We start from the raw sequence: 20730 nt of genomic DNA, 5'->3' as shown, positions 1-20730 counted from the left end.
AGAGTTGCTACGCTTTCTAAATCGTACCTAACTATTAAAGGAATCACCATGCAAAATTTGAAATCGATAGGACAATTCTAACATGCCTAAATTAACGAAAAAAGCTATCCGTTACGGACGTACGGACGGACGGACGGACGGACCGACCCTAATTATAGAAAAGCTTCGCTTTTAAAAAAGGAAGCTTAAAATATCCAGAAGAATGATACCTTCAAAGCGCCTTGTTGATAACATAACATAGACGTCCAAGGGAGTAAAATTTACCCCTACCCTGGGGGTGCCGTAGGCACCCCCAACCATTTAGGAGGGGGTATTTACCCCCAAAAAAATATTACCCCGGGTGTAAATTTTGAGGGGGTAACAAAAATTAACCCCTGCCAACAGATTTCAACGGGGGTAATTTAATTACCCCCCCAAGCAAATTTTATCCCCGGGGTAAAAATTTTGGGGGGAGGGGGGGTAAAAAAAATTTTTAACCTGTATTGAAATATTTGAAAATAAGTTTAAGCATAGTTTTATGTTTCTTTTCATTATTACTTTAGGTTACCCCAATACCAATATTTATAAATAATTTGGTTATACTCTCTTACGTGGCAACGCACCTTAAGGGGCAAATCTTCGTATTTTTCACAGTAGCTTTTCTCCTATTTCTAGCCCCTGCGGGACCAATTGCCTAACCCTGTGGGGCAATCACCAAACCCAATATAACCTATGCTAACCCTATAAATAGCCATTTTAAAAATACGACCAATCGCCCTTTTAGGGGAGTTGCCACGAAATGGACTATTCCCAATAATTTGAATGATAAGGGAGAGGGATCATACTGCGCGACAGGCACTTTGAAGCTAAGCACCGATTCATTTTTTAAAGTGAATGTAAATATTGTGCTTGTGAACAGTTATAGCGAAGCTAAGCTCTCAATCACCAATGTGTAACCGCCGAAATGTGCCGAGTTCTTCTTCGGCTCCGCTTATATGTCAGAAATGTGGTGCAGCCGTTTCTTTTGGACGGCTCCGCTCCGGCTTCACATCACTGATACTCAGTATATTTAGTGACCAATTCTTTAGCTATTTCTTATGTAGCTAGTAATCCTATTATATAAAGAAGTAAGCGTTTTATGTCTGTCCCGAAGGATCTCGCTAACCGCAGAACCGATATTGTTCTCCTTAACAGTGAAGCTTCATATAGGTCCTGGGAAGGTTTTTAACTATTTTTAGGGAGGGTGTCTTCACCCCCCTCCCCCCCCCCCCAATTTTTTTTCTTTTATGAAACTCAAATTTAAATTGGGATTAGGTCGACTTTTTCCCCTCCTACCTTAAGTGCCCCTAGAGGCTTCTAGGGGCGTAGCCGCTAGTCTATAATACAAAGTAGCTTGATGTCTGTCCGTCTGTCTGTCCCTTAAGATCTCGGTAACCACTGAACCAATTGGATTCTACTCTTCAGGGTATATTCCTATTGGTCCTGTGGTGGTTTTAAGCTATTTTCTTGGGGGGTGGGACACCCCCACCCCCCCAAAAACAAAAAAAATACTAGCGAAGCCGCTAGTATTGAATACTAGAGTTGGCTCAATATAACTATATCGCTATTGGCTAGTACATATCTATTTATCTATTTCTCAATAAATTAATTTTCCTCCCCCGCCATTACTATCTAAAAGAAAGAAGTAAATATTTATTAATTTAAATGATTTTAAAAAGATTTTTTCAATTATATTTTTTTTTCACATTACCATCACCAAAGGGTTAATATGATTAAAATTTTAGTTTTAATATTTTAACACAAAGGAAGTGTCGCCACAATCGAATTCTTTTAAAATACAGTTTTCTTAGATTTACTCTATTATGAACGTAAATTTTTTATTTATAAAAAAAAGGATTAAATACCTCAATATAATCAAATATCAACATGAAGTGAAAAACTTAATTCATTCCATAAACAAATAGAATAAAGGTCTTATGGCTTTGGTCAATGAGAGTTTAATGAGGATTATTGGAGCACTATGAGTTTTAAACACTTAACCATTGGAAGACTCGAGCTCATTTATAGACGTTTATTTCCTATATAGATCAGTCATGGATCTTGATGCAATAAAGCAGGCCGTTTTGTAAATGTTAAAAATTGGAAGATTTCGTTAAATAAAAGTAATCGCAAATATACTTAGTAAATAATAGATGGAGAGGAAGATGAAAGGTTAAGTTTTGAGTCAGAGGTCTACCAACATTTTCATCAAAATATTCTTTAACAGTACAACTAAACACTGCATTCATATTAGACAAAATTTAGAGTAATAATTTACAATTTACAAAATATATACGTATATTTGGAAAATAGAGAAGAAAAAATTAAATCTAGAAAAATAATTTTGTTGTTTGGGCTAAATCAAAATTCAAAATTGTTTAAATTCTAATTATTGTAAATTGATTTTAGGAAAAATATGAGATATATGAATAAGCCTACAATACTAATAACATATAGCAATATATTACTAAAAGATTATTTTGATTTATGCAACACCTCGTATTTTTCTCTTCTTTTGTTGTAAATAATTATCTTAACACACTATTTCCATACAAACTAGGATAAAAACATCCATGAAAACAAACAAATAAAATGATTATACGTAATCATGTTTTTGATTTTAAAAAAAAATTTCTTTTAAAAGCTCCGATATATTCAAGACCTTAATTCAGAAATCTTCTTGTGAGATTTGAAATCTATAGAACGACTCTTACAGGCCAAAATTTACCATCCAAACTTTCCGTTCCGTAAGGACGGACAACCCATGTGTAGAAGAAACTTTGCTTACAAAAATACTTACATGGCATTTTTATTTTTTCCACAAGACTAGCAACGTTTGCACAGTGAGGCGTTATAATTGTTCACAGTTTTATAGAGCAATCAATCAACTATTCTATTTTTCAAAGCTTCCCTGTTAACTTGATTTCATCAGTTCAACAACATTTTTCAAATTTTTAAAAGCGAAGCTTTTCTACAATTAGGGTCGGTCCGTCCGTCCGTCCGTCCGAGATAGTTAGCTTTTATTCGTTAATTTAGGCATGTTAGAATTGTCCTATCGATTTCAAACTTTGCATCGTGATTCCTGTAGTAGTTAGGTATGATTTAGAAAGCGTAGCAACTCTATAATCGTTACCAGAATGTCCGTACGTTCCTTTTTAACATGTTGAATTTTTTACTTTTTTAATAATAATTTTTTATGTGATAAAATCATCCGATTGATCTGATTTTTTTTATTACTGATTCCTATAACAATAACGTACAATAATATGAGCGAAGCATCTCTATAATCAAGTATCAAAATGTCAGTTTGTCCTTAAATATAATTCTGTATTTAAGATGTTTTGCAACAAATTTACGTATAATTTTGTCAAACCTTATATTTTCATATTTTGTATATTCAGTTCTGACACTCAACAAAAGTAAATGTTCGTCTGTCATGTCGTTTCAGAGCTTCGCTTTTATGGATGTTGTCATCCTTGTTAAGATATGAATTAATAGCATAGAGAAAAATATGTTTCACACCCCCCTTCATGTCCTAAACGTCTATTTTACACCCCCATAAGGCTTACCCATATGACGCTAAAATAACAATCGTCTTAAAGTCACTCCCCTACAACCCTTTGATTTTGATTTAAGAAAGGTGTCAACATTTTCGAATCCGCTTCGCTTACCCCCCCCCCCCCTCTGGTAAACTCCTCCGCACGCCACTGCCCACTACTGAATAATAATACCATCTGCCTTTCCAACATATATAATTTATGTTTTTATTTTATATTTTTAGTAGCGGAGATACTCTATAATTTTAAATGTCCGTTTGTCAGTCCTTAAGTCCGTAAGAAATATTTTGGGGGAGACGTGATTTTATCAGCTTCTATAAAAGATGGACTGCTGAAACTTTTTTTCAACATTCCCATAATAAAGAAGCTTAATCAACTATACAACATCTATGGTGGTTGGACTGTTTTCAGGCAGGTTTCAAGATATTTTTATTTTCTTCATATATTAATAGATGTTGAAAAGGTTTTGTGATTTTTTCTGTAATATTCTTGTTTTTGACAATTAATCTTTAAATTCATGTAATTATTTTTTTGTGCTTCCGTATTTATGGATGTTGTCATCCTTGTTAGAGAAATATACAGGGTGCGGCGATCAAATTGTCAACTTTAAAATTTCAGAAAAAAAGTTGTACATCCTGAACGAAAGATTGACATATCCTAAAACATTTTTTTGCTTAATAACCAACATGGTCTCATCCCACAAGGATATATGCAGTTACAAGTGGGACGGGTACTTTCTGAGGTCCGCCGTAATCATTGTTTTTGGTTAATAGTGGCGGTGAAATCTCAAATCTAACAATTGCTTCGACTTTAGCAGTTAATTTACGGGCTGTTCAGAGTATCCACAAGAAGCTAGAGGACATCTGGAACATTGATGCCACCATCAAGAGGGTTCCCAAGGACAAGTGTGCCGCCAGGACGGTCAGGGTCACAGAGTTTGTCTTCAAGGTGAGGATGAGTGTGGAGGAGGACCCTACAAAGTCCAGTGGGCCATGTCGATTTATCTCAACTATTATGAGGAATCAGCACCGTGCCATGTATAAAACATCTCATTTAAGTGGTTAATTGAGAACTAGTTCGACCTTATTCCAAGGATTTGAGGCCTCCTAATTCATCGGACCTCAATCCTTTGGACCATTTTGTGTGGGGATACGTTGAAACACATGCCAATAGACAGCTTCATACCAACAAGGCCTTCCTCATGACCTCCAACAAGAAGGTATTCCGCTCCATGGACGGACAGGGACATGATGATTAGAGCCTGCATGCGGTTTAGAGGCCGTATTGATTCCAACGGCGGTTACATTGATCTAATATAAAACACACACATTTACGCTAGTCTTAGATTTGATTTTCAATAAAAATATTAGAAAATAAATGATTTGTGTTGTTTTTTGTAAAGAAAAAAATACGCGACAATTTAAAGCCGCACCCTGTACCTTAGTAAATTGGATTTAATCTGTTTGTTGCTAATCCTATACTTTGTTGTCTGTACGGCGACTGATTAACTAATTATGCTGATGTTGGGAAGGCTTGAATGCTTGATTGCTATAAAAAAAAATCTTTTTAACCAATAATTTTCTTACCTGTGCTTTAGATCCAACTTTGCTTTCACATATGTGAGGACGTCGTTCGTGGTCATGGCATCCCAGACACCGTCAGTGGCCACTACCAAAAAATCCCAGGAAGAATCAATTTTGAACTGTTCAATCTGAGGTACCGGTGATATTACCTAAACATCAAGATAGATATTTATTTAATTTACTCGGTCCGTCGGTCTGACGGACATAAGATTTCTGTTCTGTTCTGAAACCTTATTTCTATAGGGTAAATGTGTTTTTCTCTTTTGCTATTTAAGAGGGCTGATATATTTGGCAAATTAATTTAGCTCTTCTATGAACATCTATTCTATAAACCATTTCATCCGTTGGTATTTTATTATTGCTCTGTAAGATATATTTCAAATCTTTAATAAAATTTATTAGCTTTTATCAAAGAAAAAATGTGAAGTTTAGTATTAAGATTCTTATGAACACTTAGCATCTATACTTTACAACTCATCATGTCAGTCAGTATGTAGGTTAAGCTCATTTTATTTTATATGCCATCTGCTTTGCTGTTCTTCTTAGTTTTATATTTAAGATCTGATGTAATTATGGATGTTGTTATCCTTGCGTTATTTACAATATTAAACAGTTCCCGTAAAAAAATACTAAACAATTTAATAATATTAAAAATATTTTTTATTTTTATAATGAAGAAAAAATATGAGAATAACACTTGAGTTTTTATTTTTTCTCTCATGTAAGTTTTACATATATTTATTATCTAAATAAAACCCAAAATGTACATAGTGTATATGTGACCTGAAACTTTTTTATCAGGGCTTTCATGTTTTAATTGAAGTACAACTTTTCAATAATTTTGGTACTAGAGGTTAATTACATAACAATTTGATAAGCATAAAAATATATACATTAAACAAACTAAAATATTGAATGATTATGAGCCTTATCATTAACAAGAAATAAAAAAATCATACCCCACCCCAAAAGATTTCTCATAGGGACGGAGAGGGGGGAAATTAAAGTTTGTAGCTAAAGAAACTTGGGACCCTGCTCAAAACCCCCCTCCCCACAAAAAAATACGAGGCTACATTTTGCATTATTGCAACGAGAAAAATATTTCTGCTTTATTAAAATTTCTCTTTGAATTACGAAATCCTGTTTCTCCAGAAATTAATTTTCCATTTTACTGAATATGATATTTATCATTATTATCATTGACAGTTCTACGCGGATAAGGAAATAAAAATAATTGAATACTTTATTTTTGTTGGCCCAGAGGGGCTAAAGATGCGACCCAACAGCGAGAGAAATATGTTTTTATTTGACAAATGTCATAAAACCATACGATATATATGTTTTTATCACGGTGTATGTATAGCCGGTTTTATCCAAAGGCAACGAATCAGATTTTGATCCGTATTAGAAATAATATTAAACCATCAACCTCCTCCTTGGACAGTATTGTAACAAGTTTTACTGTCCATAAACTAAAAATGTGCTCGTTTTATCTGGATTTTCAACACGTAAATAAACTTTTTTATGATTTTATCTTTATGCAATATTCTTTTATCATTTGAGCTGACATTTATCTTCAGTTTATCCGGAATTTTTTCAAAGTATAGTGAATATTTTTCTTTAAAAGAGCTAAATATGTATTACCATAAATCAAGCGAATTATCTTAAATAAGCCGTATTACTCTGTAATTTTAATTAACAGAGATTACACATCTTATAAAAACTTTTAACTATCGTGAATAGTTTTTGTTATATTCTTCATGTACAATTATAATAACCAAGCTCTATAGTATAATACGTCGATCAGATGACAGAAAACAAAACAAAAAAGATTTTATCAATAACTTTTCTGTGATATTTTTAAACAACATTTTCTGATTGTGAACACACCTTACAGTTTATCCCATTGTAAATTTTGGCAGGATAGAAAGTTTAATTTGGAAAGCTGTTCTCAAAGTTGAAAGACTCAATAATATTCAAGATTATGATGCGCATATCAACCTGCAAATATATAAATACAAACAAAGACAAATCTGACACTGTATTTTTCATAAAAAAAAAGTAATAATAATAATACTTTCATGCAAAAAATTGTATCAGAGTAAACAATCTTTGAAGTGCAGAATCAAGTTAATAAAAAGCTTTGCATTAAAAAAGTTAAGTTTTAAAAGAATCACATAATAGTTTTGCTTTACCCTGGGACAACCATGGAAAATCCTTCAAAATATGATTCTTAAATTTTTGGAAAATTTAGCATTTTATTACATTTTATGAATTTCTACGCCCTTGAATTTTGCCTTTGAAACAGTGAACATGTGTATTATTAATTCTACAATAGAGGCTTTGATCTATACAAAATTTGTAATAATTCTAGATTTGCACGTGGCAGTTGAGGCTGCCGAGCTTTGCAATAAAGTAGTTAATTTGTGACATCTTTTAAACAGTTGGACTAGACCGATTGTTACTGTGTATGGTTAGTTATAGGCTTTTGGCAAGGTGATAAGTCAACTGTACCCCTCCTCCAAAAGAAATGGCCTCTAGAATAGGGGTTATACCTAGGGGCTAAGAAAGAGTCAATAGTTCAACATAAAGTAATTGAAATAGACAAAGACAAAAAAACTTTTCTATGATAAAAAAATTAAATTAAAAACTACATATATTAAAGAGAAATTGTATCCATCTATGTAAAGTTATGAGACACCACCTATAAGAAGAATATATGGTGTAGTATCATAACAAAGTTTCACAACAATCTCATAGTCCATCAGAATATAGCGGATTAGGGCAGAGAAAGCTAAGGGATATTTTTCTCATTTCTTCGATGTTGCTTGGAATATAATAGAATTGCATAAAAATGGCTTTGCTGCTCTGCTCATGCCTGTCAAACTCCTACAGAATTACCCTTCATAAACTAAGATATAACCCCCAGACAGCATTGTAGCATCCCCCCCCCCCCTCCAAGCGGAAAGCAAGACTTATTCTCTAAACTGAAATGAACTAAGTCTTCCCATAAAGACTAATTCAGTAATCCCTTAGGTATTTTTAGTAACAAGAAAAAAAAGAAGTACGTGTAAGAACTTTGAAATTTATCGGTGACTGGTACCTATAAAGAATCAAACTATTGATATATTTATCTTGAATATAAGCCGACAAAAGACTAAACTTTTTACATTTACACGTGTTGTCTTTAGCCGGGCAATTGCTATAAGTTCATTATTGGATCTATTGGTTATTTTGAAATAATATTTGTGGGCCTTCTTATGGCGCTTATACCTATTTTCGAGCATAACATTTTCGTTCAGTCGTATTGTCATTAATAGTACGTCTTTTTTAAAGGTTCCTATCCATCCATCAACTTTTTACCGGGAATTATAGCAGAATCTTGCTTTTGATGTAACTAGCGGCTAAGCACCTTAAGCTCTCTAGGGCAACTTTGGGAAGGGGGAGGGGTTGACCCAAGCCCATTCGAATTTTAGATTTGTAAAGAAAAAGAAAAAAAATGGGGGGAAGTCATTTTTGTAGGGCGAGATCTCTTGGGAGTGAGGTGGTGGTACATTACCCCAAAATAGTTATAAACCTTTACTGAACCTATGAGAATCCACATTGTAAAGAAGAACCATTTCGGTCCAGCGGTTAACGAGAAACTTGGCTATGACAAGAACACCTTGCTACTTTATCTGATATGATATCCCTGTGTGACCTGGCCATATATCACACACATATTAGACCTGAAAACTGTTCAAAGTTTTCTCAATCTCAGAGGGAAAAACTTTTATCGTTTTCTATCAATTGGTGGATATTGATATATGATTATGAATTATAGATTATAAACTAGATTTTTACTTTTATATAATACAAGGACGACAACATCTAAAAGAGTGAAGCTCAATAAATCAGATGGTCAGAGTAACAACTTGTTTATTCAACATTTATAAGAGTGAGAAAGAAACTTCTTTGTGAATATCTATCACAAAATTACTTGTATATGATTCTTATTGTGGACAGAGTTGCTTCGCTTTTAACATATTGACTAATCATTCTATGAATCAAGTTAATACGCTTTCTAAATTGTATAGGTATCCTCAAGTTTTTAATCGACGGGACAATTCTGATATGTCTAAATTAACAATAAAATCTATCCAATATGGACGAATTGACCAACCTACCATAAATGTAGAAAAGATTTGCTTCGTTAAAAGTATGTTTTCAATTTTAACTTAAATTTAGATACAACCAGCTTTAAATTTTACAGACAAATTTAATTACATATTCTGTGTATATTATAGATTACTATGATATAGCTCCAATGGATTGAAGTGCTAGTGTTATGTCAAGGCATCCTAACAACCAACTTTTAACCATTAGAGAATCTATTCGGTGTTGCTAAATCACTTACCTAACTAACACTCCTGCGTTTTAAATTTACTTCTGATCTTTGTAATTCTTTTGACGGCCATGAGCTGATCTGTGCGTTAAATATATAGTGGGCAGACGGGGGGGAAAAAACATTCATAAAAAAAATAGCTTAATATACAGACAGACCGATATGTATGGAGGGTAGCGGTTCAACTAGAAATAATTTAATAGTTTGATATACTGCGTAAATATTTGGATAAATAATTCATAAATCATAAAATTTGACACCAATATTATTTTATTGAAAATTTTCTTTAAAGTTGCCACTCAAAATTTATTTTCTATACATAGAAAATAATTAACTTTAATATGTATTGCAACAAGTCTCCTAATCGTCTTATTACGGCTATATAGATAGCTCCGATTGTAAAAACAGCCATAAGTACAGAAACATTAAAAATCATAGTAGGCAAGGCACCGGTGTCCTGGATAGAAAACAGGTTTTTTTGACATACGTCTCACAAGACCTATGTAGTCATGACCGGGAGACAATGACGGTTCAGTACATGACTTTCGTTAAATCACAGCTGATCATTTTTGTGGATTTTTTTGAAAATTACTTTTTTATCCAAAATTTCATAGTTTTTCCCAAAAAAATCTCAATTTTCTCACATTTGCTGCTTAGTTAGCCTAAATTTATGCAAGAAAAGTATAATAAGTAACAGCTGTACTGAAGATTGTGCTATCACCTATAACAAGATCTTTCAGAATCAATCGAATAAGATTTGTAGTCTAGAAATTGAGTAAGAGTTAATTATTTTGAATTAATGTTCAACAATAAATTTGCACGTCAGAACTGCTTCTAGCCTCCATAGGCTTTCACCTGGCTTTAACATGATTCAATCTATCTGACTTTGCCCTTGACTCCACAACATAAAGTTATTGCCCTCAAATTTCTTTCACTAAAACATTATCTCCTATCAATCCACATGTTAAACTTCTTGTTTAAAGACGTTAAAGTTACCGTCCCTGTCCTTCAACTTTAACAAGTATGCCTCATAATACTTTCCACTAAACAGGGTACCTCTCTCCACCCTGGTATAGCCTGACATGTTTCACCCAGCCTATAAATCTTGATGGAAGTCAGTTTAGAATTCTGACCTTGTTTGTTAATCAACAATTTCACACAATTTTGACTCTTTCTTTATGGCACTTGTTTGCTATTGAACTTGTGGCTTGACTTTTGCCATATAAAGGGATAACCTCAAGATTCAGAATAAACTTTCAAGTAGTCTTACTTTTTACTTCCTTTTGTTTCCTATGAACCAACTACTGTCATGAATCTTTCCATGAATGAAAGCCAAGACTGCCATGCATCTAGCTACATGGTCTTTAAGACTCCCTTGCCTTAGTTACTTCAGCTAAGAGCTCATATCCTCTCATTCTCTATTACTCAGAAATTCACCATGGTTTCCGCCTACTCTGCTGATTGAAAGTCCGGTGGGTCTATGATTCCAAATTTAAAACCGCTTGATAGACAAACTGCCCTTTATTTTTGCTTTGCAAATCCTACATTTTGGTCTTCCTGTTCAACACCTTCCTAGGTCCCTTTACTACTGGTAGCTTCTAGGAAGGGTAGTATTGATCTGCTTAGGACAAAAAACTTGGCTGTGTTTTTTTTCAAATTGGATTTTAAAGTCGCCATTGGAAATCACACTTGAATAAAATCCAGTTATGATCATGTAACCAGCATTCACATTCACTCTAGTAATAAACTACTATTATTTTCTTCAAGCTATGAGCCAAGTGCTTTCCTGTCAGTTAGCTGCTCTTACACTATCTTGAATACACTATCTTGCAAATTATTCATCAAGCTTAGAATCCAATATGTATCTATAATCATTCTGTAGGTTCACCTATGTAAAACCTTCCATGGTTCTCACTATGACATTTAATCAGTAGTAAAGACAGGCAGTGTGTACAAAAGGCAGAGACTCAATCAAGACCAGCTATAGACTGGTCTTTACACGGATTCCAAGTTCATGTCAAACACTTACAAGTGATAATCCCACTTGTTAAAAATATTAACCTTCTACTAAGCTCTTTTGAACCAAGGACTGGTTGTATATTCAATTGTAGCCTGGTTTATATGGTAATATAGGACTTTAAACATGGCAACTGTGGTTGTGGATATATATGTTATACTCCAAGCAGATATTGTTTAGATGTTAAGACATCAAATCAGCCAGGAACCAATATTGAGCAGGATAACTTGTTAATATTTCAAGGAAACTTGTTTTAAAAATATAATATGTCATGAGGCATGCAACAGGGACATGAAATATTTTTTAAAAAGTTAATTACAAGAGTTGTTTAGACATCAATTCAAATATTTACTTTAAATAACTCTTATTTCATTTCTAGACTACAAATCTTAGATTATTCAAGATTCTTAAAGATTTTGTTATTGATGATAACACAGTCCTTAGTTCAGCTGTATTTATTATACTTTTCTTGTGTAAATTTAAGTTAACTAAGCTGCAAATGTGGGAAAATTGTGATTTTTGAAGGAAAAACTATGAAATTTGGGTATAAAAGTAATTTTCAAAAAAAGCCACAAAAATGATCAGCTGTGATTTAACGAAAGTCATGTACTGAACCGTCATTGTCTCCCGGTCATGACTACATAGGTCTTGTGAGACGTATGTAAAAAAAAACCTGTTTCCTATCCAGTACACCAGTGAAGGCTGTGTTCAGTTGTAACTAGCATAAAATCAGAAATCCTTTTTTCAATTCTGTTTTTTTTTAAGCATGGCCGACAGAATCCCAAAAAATAGGATGTTTCATTATTTTATTTGACATCTAAAGTATTTTGTCTTAGATAATAATTATTTAGTTAAATTAATCATGTTTGCTTCTTTGAATCTCATAGTTGATTTTTGACTATATTTGACCAGGGAGTAAGGGAGGGGACAATGGATTGAATATTCAATCTTTAGGAGTCTCAGACTTTGGGGACTGGCTTAAAGGGAATGTGCAAGAATTTAGCAGTTTCTGACTGAGTTTGGGGACTTGCGCAAGAAATGCCGTTACTCGCTATGTTAGTTTTGAATATATATAGTTTTGCAGACAGAGAGTAGTTCAAATATAAATACACGGCCCCTCTCCCATACTATACTTCACTCCCTTCATCCCCACCTCCTTTTTAAAAGTAGACGAGAAAGGGAAATGGAGAAGGGAGGTGGGGAAATAAACAGGATAAAAAGGGGCAGGAAGGCGTGTGGGTCATAATATACTTGCCCATCCAGCTACACGCCTGCCTGCCCCTTTTTTCCGTGTTCACATCACTTGCCCCCAAATCTCTTTTCTCTTTCCCTGTCATCTGAAGAGATCCAGGGAGATATTTCTAGTAATTAATTACAGAATGGTTATGTCAGTCTGTAATACTGGTAATCTTATTTTCAAATGATTGCTTTTTTTCTTGGAACTTTTTTCTTAGTTTATGGTTTTCTAGATTTAATCAACAATCACTTTACAATTTCCACCATATTTTCGGGATTATTCTGGTTTTCATGGCCTTTCTTCAAAAACTCTTAAATTGAATTAATTGCCCATTGTCCCCTCCCTTACTCCCTGATATTTGACTGACAGATCTTGGACGACAAATAGATTTTAGGTTAGGGTGCCAAAACCTTGTAGCCAAGAGAACTTTTAAAAATTTGAACCTGTTTCCATGGAGGTTTGTTGGGTTCAGACTTTAACAGAAAGTCACCAAAACTTCTACAATAAATATAAACGATATTAGTTTTAAGACTATTGCAACACAAATAAAACTTAATTCTTATTTAAATTAAAAGTAAAATAATATCAATAACTGGCGCAGCAACTGCAAGCTGAAAAATTGGCAATAACTTAATTTCGCCTTAAATAAAGACAGTCTTTGTGAACGTGTGTAAATAAATTTGTAGTTGGACTGTCCAGCTTCGCTACTATTGGAAGTAATCGTTCTTGTTAATAATACAAAAATGAGTTTTTTGCATACCTGGTGGGTATTAGGACTCCACCCACCCTGTTCTCTTTGATGACTCCGCCCATAGCGGTCACCCGCTCCCTTTCCCGTGGATTTGAGGTGTTGTGGTCAACTGTGAGAGTCTTATCTGCCCTGGCAACACTTGCCACCGCCCGGCTGTCACCCAGGTTGGCCACATGCAGCTCTCCGTGCTTGATCAACGCACAGCAGGCTAAACATAGGAATAGAAATACAACCGTTATATAATGAAACTTGGAGTTGGGCGTTTATAAAAAAAAACCGCTTGGATTGATTGAATTTCTCTGGTATTTAAAACAATAGAAGAACTTACTAGTTGCTTTAAGATTTTGTCAATGCATTATTCGATTACCCTGAGAGAAAAAAAATTATTGAAGTAAAAAGGTTACAATCGGTATTTTTCATTATAGGCACTTTAATGGCCTATAGGGATATACGAGAAATGAAAATTATATTGGTTGAAAAAAGTATTTTAAATCTCATAAAAAAATCTAAATAATACATAACATAGAAGAGTTTACATAGCTTGTTCTCCAGACTATATTATTTATATATATATATATATAACAGAAAAAGAAAAACTTTTATAATTCGTCTGAAATATTTTCTATTGTCTGGAGGGAAAAATCTGTTTAGGTAAAGAATATCTTATACATATACTTTTAATATTTAATACTATAAATTGTAGATAGTATAGATATTTAAGTAATCTTGATCTGTTGTGATAAACAAGTGGCTTTGTTCTATTATCCAAGGGCTTTGGCCTTGTTTAGGAGTATGGGGCAATGTTTATTTTTTGTATTCTTGGGTAACTTTTCCTCTTCGGCTTTTTTCTTAATGCGTTGGACTACCCTACCAGCCTTAAAACTCTGCCATAGGACTACAAATATCTATCCTGGAATTTTTATCTGTGTTGCTACACACCTTCAGCAGCTACAGCCCTTTCCCGGCAGCCGACATGAAAACGTTCGAATTTATTGAAGGGGGAAGCGGAACAATAGAATGCAGAAAGCATAGAATTTCTGTTATTTGGTATGTTTAATTAAGATTTTTCTTTTTTTGCAAATATTTATTTTATAGAATATTAAGTAAACTTTAATTTCAAGATTGTTTTATTTTTAATATTTTACATAAAAATTACCTCTAATAGTGTCCTAGCTTTTAAAAAGCATTAAATTCTATGGTTATTGGACCGTAAATTGCAATACCCCCAATTATGGTAAACACAATTACCCCTCATGTAGATTTAAATTATTTGGGTAAAAGTTAGTTACTTTGTACTGACCAATCATAAAAAACCTGAAACCACAAAGGTTTTAAGCTAACGTATGTAAGAACGTGTTTATAAACTTAAATTAACTTTTCTGTAGCTTTACAATATTTGTTTTGTATTAATACAACTAGATAAGTTTTTATATTTAATGTGTGTGTAGCTACAGACATCAAATTTTTGGTTCAGCCAATCAATGATAGATTAGGTACATAATGGAATTAATTATTACTCAGCTACGAATTTCATTCATGTAAAAAGACACAAAATCAAATGTTGAGAAAGCTAGAACCAAGCATTTAATTATGAAAATTCAAATAAAACTATATGTTTAAAATAAAATACTATTTTGATGAATAAATATCAAAATTTGCAAATTTAATTTGACTTTAAGAAAAAATATCCTTACCCTCCCGACCTCCATATTCTTATTTTTTCGAAAAAGAGGGAGTGGTTTCTTTGGTCGAGAATTAATTTTTTAAAAAAATAATATCAACAAGAAGGCTAAATAAATATATTTTTTGTTTGTTTGTTTTTCCGCTTACTTTGAAATGCAAAGTATCTATTTTTTGGCTACCTTAGGAAATTAGAAAAAGGGATTGTGAACGAATGAAAGGTATGAAATAGATACTTTGATAGTTTATCATTTTCCTGATTTAGCAACTTGAAAATATTTGATATGTTTAACTTTGTATGTACCTGTACTGCCAGTAAGCTCAGTTGCGTTACCATAGGTTCTCAATTCCTCGTCAGCTGCAAGAAAACCTTTCAGTATTGCCTCTGGTATGTCTCCTTCACTGTAAAAAAAATATTATCATAAAACACTGCAAGAAAACCTTCTAAAAGACTGGAATTTGATTTGAACTGTCCATTTTGCCTGTCTAGCAGATGTTGTAAGTCTATCTGACCCTAATTTTTGCAGTTCTTTACTTATTTACAGAGAGAGGGGAGGGTCTGGAGAGATGAATGATTTCTTGTATTTTTGGGTGTTTGAAGAACAGCAGTTCATATAAAAATGCCTCAAATTTTCAACGAGGCCAAATGGCATAAGCAAATCAGTCCTATACTATCACATATTGTGCACAAGACAGACACACAAAATGTATTCTAATTTTAAAATTAAAAGCGTAAATGTATAGCGTAAGTTTCCCAAAAAAAGAAGAGCCAAATCTGTCCAGCACAGATTGACAAATTACAATTGAAAAGTTATATTGGCCATACCTATATTCATCTTGAGCAAGTATGAACTCGTGTAGATGATCCTTCAGATAGTTGGCAACCCCTGTGCCTCCATGACCGTCGTAAACACCAAAGAAAGCCAGGTCCGGGTCACCTTCAAGATAACTGAAGGCTGTACACCTGTCCTGGTTCGACTTCTTATAACCCTGAAATAAAAGAAAATTAGATTCACAAATAACTGTAAAATATATTCCGATGTGGAATATTAGTATAGTTGCTTCTAAACTAAAATGCAATAATAATGATAACCACAGACACTCATATTTTAATAGATACTTTTAAGTACTGGATATATGACCATTCAATAAAATTAGCTTCAATATGTAATAGCAGGGTAGGATGGTATAGCCCTATAATAGTCAAAATATTATGCAAACAATTGATTTTTTTAATTGACTTTTATTTCATGACAGAAAAAATATTTGACCAATTGAAGAAAAAGTTTTTCTATGTGGGCCAAACTCCTAGCAGTTCTAAACGGGCAACCGATGAACTTCAGCCTGTCATGAAAAGAAAAAAATATTCAACTTCTAATGACTAAGTACAAATATTCTCATAATCATTAATTAGAAACAGTTGTATTAGAGAAGTTTATCTACATATAGAAACATACCTTCACAGATGTACTCTAAGCAATAAAAAAAAATGCACAAAAGAAAACTAAAAATAGATTAAATCTGTTTTATGTTTGTAGTTTTGGTGTCTTTTATGTTGTTAATTGGTTTTGAATGAAGGTGTCAACCTAAGCAAAATAAATACCAACCAGATTCATCCAGGATTAAGGGATATATTCAGGTAATTCAACAAATAAAAAATGACAATGTTTTTGTTGATTAATTTTCTTCTTTTATGTGAGTGCAAGTGCAAATATGATCTACAAGTCATTTTGTCCGCCTGCTTAGTTTAATAAATTTAATAAGTTGATTCACTTTCCTTAAAATTTTTTTGGGGGGGGATGTGTGTGTATTTTTTCATCAAATATATTTATGCGACAAATGCACTACAAAATGTATTACTATTGTACAATTATATTTTTATATTTTTTGTTTCCTTTGTTAATTTGACAATCCTTTATACTGGAAATTTTTGCAGAGTCGATAAAAATGTGACGCAATGCAGAGGTAGGAATCTATGTGTGAACAGTTTTTTTTACATTTTTAGTAACGCAGCTGCTTTAGTACTGTGCTATGTATGTGTGTCTGTTACTATCTATCTGGTTACAATTTGGTTTATAGTTATTTTTCTACATTTCTTTGTACACGATACATTTTTAATTTAAAGGTGGTTTGGCCTATACTTTACAAAAGTTGCTTACAACCAATTGAATAGTTGTTTTGAATCAGCCGTGAACTTAAAAAATAATAAAATCGCTAGAATATTACAAATTGCCAGGTAACCTTAATCAAACTCTTACATAATAACAAATATTTAATGAATTCTGTATTTCATCCAACGGTTGTGTTTTCTATAATTATAGTAAGTCAGTAAACTCGTCTTTCCTAAAAAAATACTTTTCATTTTTAATTTAGACTAGAAGTGTTCTTTTAATTTCAAACTGATGAACAGTTAACAGTTAGGTACAATTTGCAGTAAGTTAGTATATCCGTCATAATTTTAGCTTTACATTTTTTTACAATCATATTTTCTAAAGTATTTGAATATTCATTCCTAGGACGATTAGGTATAGCGTAATTAGCAGAGAATCTCTATAATTCATTCTTAAATGTAAATACATATGTCTATATTGAGCGTCTTGTATTCATGGAATTTTACCAGTTAAGCTGCACTTTATTGACTTTTGAGTATGTTGATTTTGTAGTGGAGTGCACAGTACATCTACGGGGTTCTTTCTACTCCTCGGACAAGGAAATACACCCCTCTTGTTCTTTGTATTACACTAATACACACCCTCGCTTTTGGTTTATGGCAGGTGTCATATTTTTTTGGGTGGGTTTTACAATATATTTGTTGATATTATTCGTTTGTCTAAATTGATGAGCGTCGCTTTTATGGACGTTATCATCCTTGCTACTCTTTGTATAGTAGATAGCTTAATTTGTACGCAGTACGCATTTTATCTAAATACGCTTTTACTCTTTTGTTGGATTTTCTTGCAAAAATATTTCTTTTTTAGTAGCGAAACGTCTTTACAATTCACATAGTCTTTTTGCCAGTCCGCCATTATCGCTGTTGGGGAAATGTGATTTTATTTGCAGCTATTTAAGATACATTGCTTATTTGTTGAAAATATACCCCATATCAAAGAGCAGCCTGTATACAACTTACTTGGTCCGTCAGACAGTCGGTCATACTAAAAAAAACATATATTTAAAAAGATTTTGTGATTTTATTAATAAACATTATATACATACTCCTCTCTCTTTTTTCTCTGTTTACGACTAATGAACATCTGCTATACAGTGTATAGCTCACTTTGTCCGTTTGTCCTTCCATGATTTTAATGTGCTTCGCTTTTTATGAATTTTGTCATCCTTGTTTATTTGTTTAAATGTGCTATTGTTGCATTTATACAATCATTTAATACATTTTCATCGTAGAATAAAACTAGCAATTGATTTAATAACATTAACCCTTAACGGTTGGGGGGGGGGGGGCATTGAACGCCCCCCCCCCCCCCCATCCGATTTTTCTATCTCATTTGCTGTGTGTGAAAGATAAGGAGCCCAAACTGCTTAACTTTTTAAGTATGGGTATGACACATAACTGAGAGTTGGAATTTTTTGAATATCTCCATCCTGGCGGGCACAGGATGCCAGCAAACCTGGCAGGGTCATCCAGGTAAAGAGCAAAAATATTTTTTTGACTAAAACAAAGCATTTTATCATACCAAAATACTAAAAAATCCTCTAGTAGTACATCCTTATATAAAATACAGGTGTTCAAGTCACTTTCAGGTTCCAGGTATGATCCTGCAGGTCCTGATCCTCCAGGTCTCCAGAAATCTTTAAAAGGCTCCTGTGGCCGCAATTTTTGACTTAGAGACTTCAAATTTTAAACTTAAGCTTTTCTTACATGTCTACATAACGTATTAAAATTTCATGAAGATCCGCCGCCGTTTTCCAACCGACCGCCGACTGCGGCGGCTGGCAGCTGCCAAGTACAGCTGCGGCCGCTGATATTTCTAATGTAAAATTTACATAAAGATAAACATTTTCTGGAAAAAAAAATTTTCTTCTAGCTTCAAAAATAAGAAAGTTACAGCCGTTTGAAATTTTTAAGTAAAAAAAGACCTAAAAACAAAGGTTGTTAAATAAAAGGGTGAAGGAAGCGAAAATTGACTTAGACTTATAAAAGGTCGGAAATTCATTATCAAACCATGGACTTTCACAAAAAAAATTTAGCCCTCTAGCTCTAATAGGAACTGAGATAATAAGGGGGGGGCGTTAAACGCCCCCCCCCCCCCGACCGATTAAGGTGCGGCAAGGGGCCCGACTGTAAGGGGTTAACAGTGGTAGGGTTAAACTTAAATTATATGCAGAAAACCTAATTTGCCTTCAAGCATTTGATATTAATTATTTCAATTTTGTCATATGTTTTAGGGCATTTAGTGTATAATATTATTCAATAACAATACCAGGGATTTTAATGGATAAGAAAATGGACGATAAATTGACTTAGATCCCCAATTATGATAAACGAAAACCCCTGATGTAGATTGAAATCATTGATCGAAAAATATCAAAGTATTTCCTACTTGTTTCTTAATATCTAAGGTTGACAATAACTTTACGAAGAATAAAGAAGGAATCCATAACAAATCCATCCTGCAGGTTCATATCCAAAATAAACAAAAATTGCGTTGATACTCTATAATTGTTAATGCTCGTTTGTCTGTTGGTCGGAACAGTTGAGCATCGCTTTTACAAATGGTGTTATTCTTCTATTTTATAAAATTTGTTGGAAATTGAATCTTATACATAAAAATAAAAAGTTTAATTACAAGAAATATTATTTTTCATTCGTGTCAAAAATATTTGTCAGCAAAGTCTTAAAAAAAACACGATAACATCAAATTTCCTCATTTTTGCACTAAACTTAGATATTTCTTGCTGATAATTTGTATGTTTGCCTTGATATTATTTTCATACAAAGTAGAATGATGTCTGTCTGACTGTGGGTAAGATTCAAAATAAAAATTAATCAACCATTGGATTGCTTTTGGTTTTGCTTTTCAGGGAATATTTATGTTCCTCTTGAAATAATTAAATTTATTTTTGTAGGGGTTGGGTCCTATGACAACCACAACCTCTTTAAAAAAAAATACAAGAACGTTTCAAAACTCCAATTAAAAATCTAAAACATATTTGAAAAAAAAATAATTTAATGTTTGGTAAAGTCAAGTTTATTACTGTTAGGTTAGTCCCACTTAGTGGATCTACTCCTATTTCTGGACTCCAGCTAGAACTAAAGGCAGGTTGTATTTTGTAGGTGAACTTTTATGCTCTTGGAATTTGAATGTAACCCTTACCTTCATATTAGAAACTCCGACCCTGAGTCCACTGTTGGAACAGTTGTGTGAATGTTTGAGTGAGGAAGGATCAACTGTGCTATTGGTCCCATCTCTGTTCTTAGCCCTGCACACAAATCAACTATTTACCCACAATCTTTATTTCGTTTGGATTGGTAACCTACATAAAA

The 20730-nt window shown here is 33.2% G+C and overlaps 1 protein-coding gene across 1 annotated transcript in view; it reads right to left on the bottom strand.

Moving 5' to 3' along the window:
- Positions 1 to 20730, bottom strand: part of LOC145318095 (putative protein phosphatase 2C T23F11.1) — a 37379-nt gene that overhangs the window by 3399 nt on the left and 13250 nt on the right. The window contains exons 4-9 of the mRNA XM_080159440.1: positions 20561 to 20668; positions 16054 to 16217; positions 15532 to 15629; positions 13557 to 13755; positions 13240 to 13294; positions 5162 to 5307 (exon numbers count right to left, since the gene is read on the bottom strand). Coding sequence (XP_080015566.1) covers positions 5162 to 5307; positions 13240 to 13294; positions 13557 to 13755; positions 15532 to 15629; positions 16054 to 16217; positions 20561 to 20668 — 770 coding nt within the window. The remainder of the gene's footprint in view (positions 1 to 5161; positions 5308 to 13239; positions 13295 to 13556; positions 13756 to 15531; positions 15630 to 16053; positions 16218 to 20560; positions 20669 to 20730) is intronic.

This window comes from Acartia tonsa, chromosome 4 (assembly GCF_053477335.1).
Source record: "Acartia tonsa isolate MP-2025a chromosome 4, ASM5347733v1, whole genome shotgun sequence".
Classification (NCBI taxonomy): domain Eukaryota; kingdom Metazoa; phylum Arthropoda; class Copepoda; order Calanoida; family Acartiidae; genus Acartia; species Acartia tonsa.
Note: the sequence above shows the minus strand (reverse complement) of the source record. Positions and strands in the feature narration are given on the sequence as shown.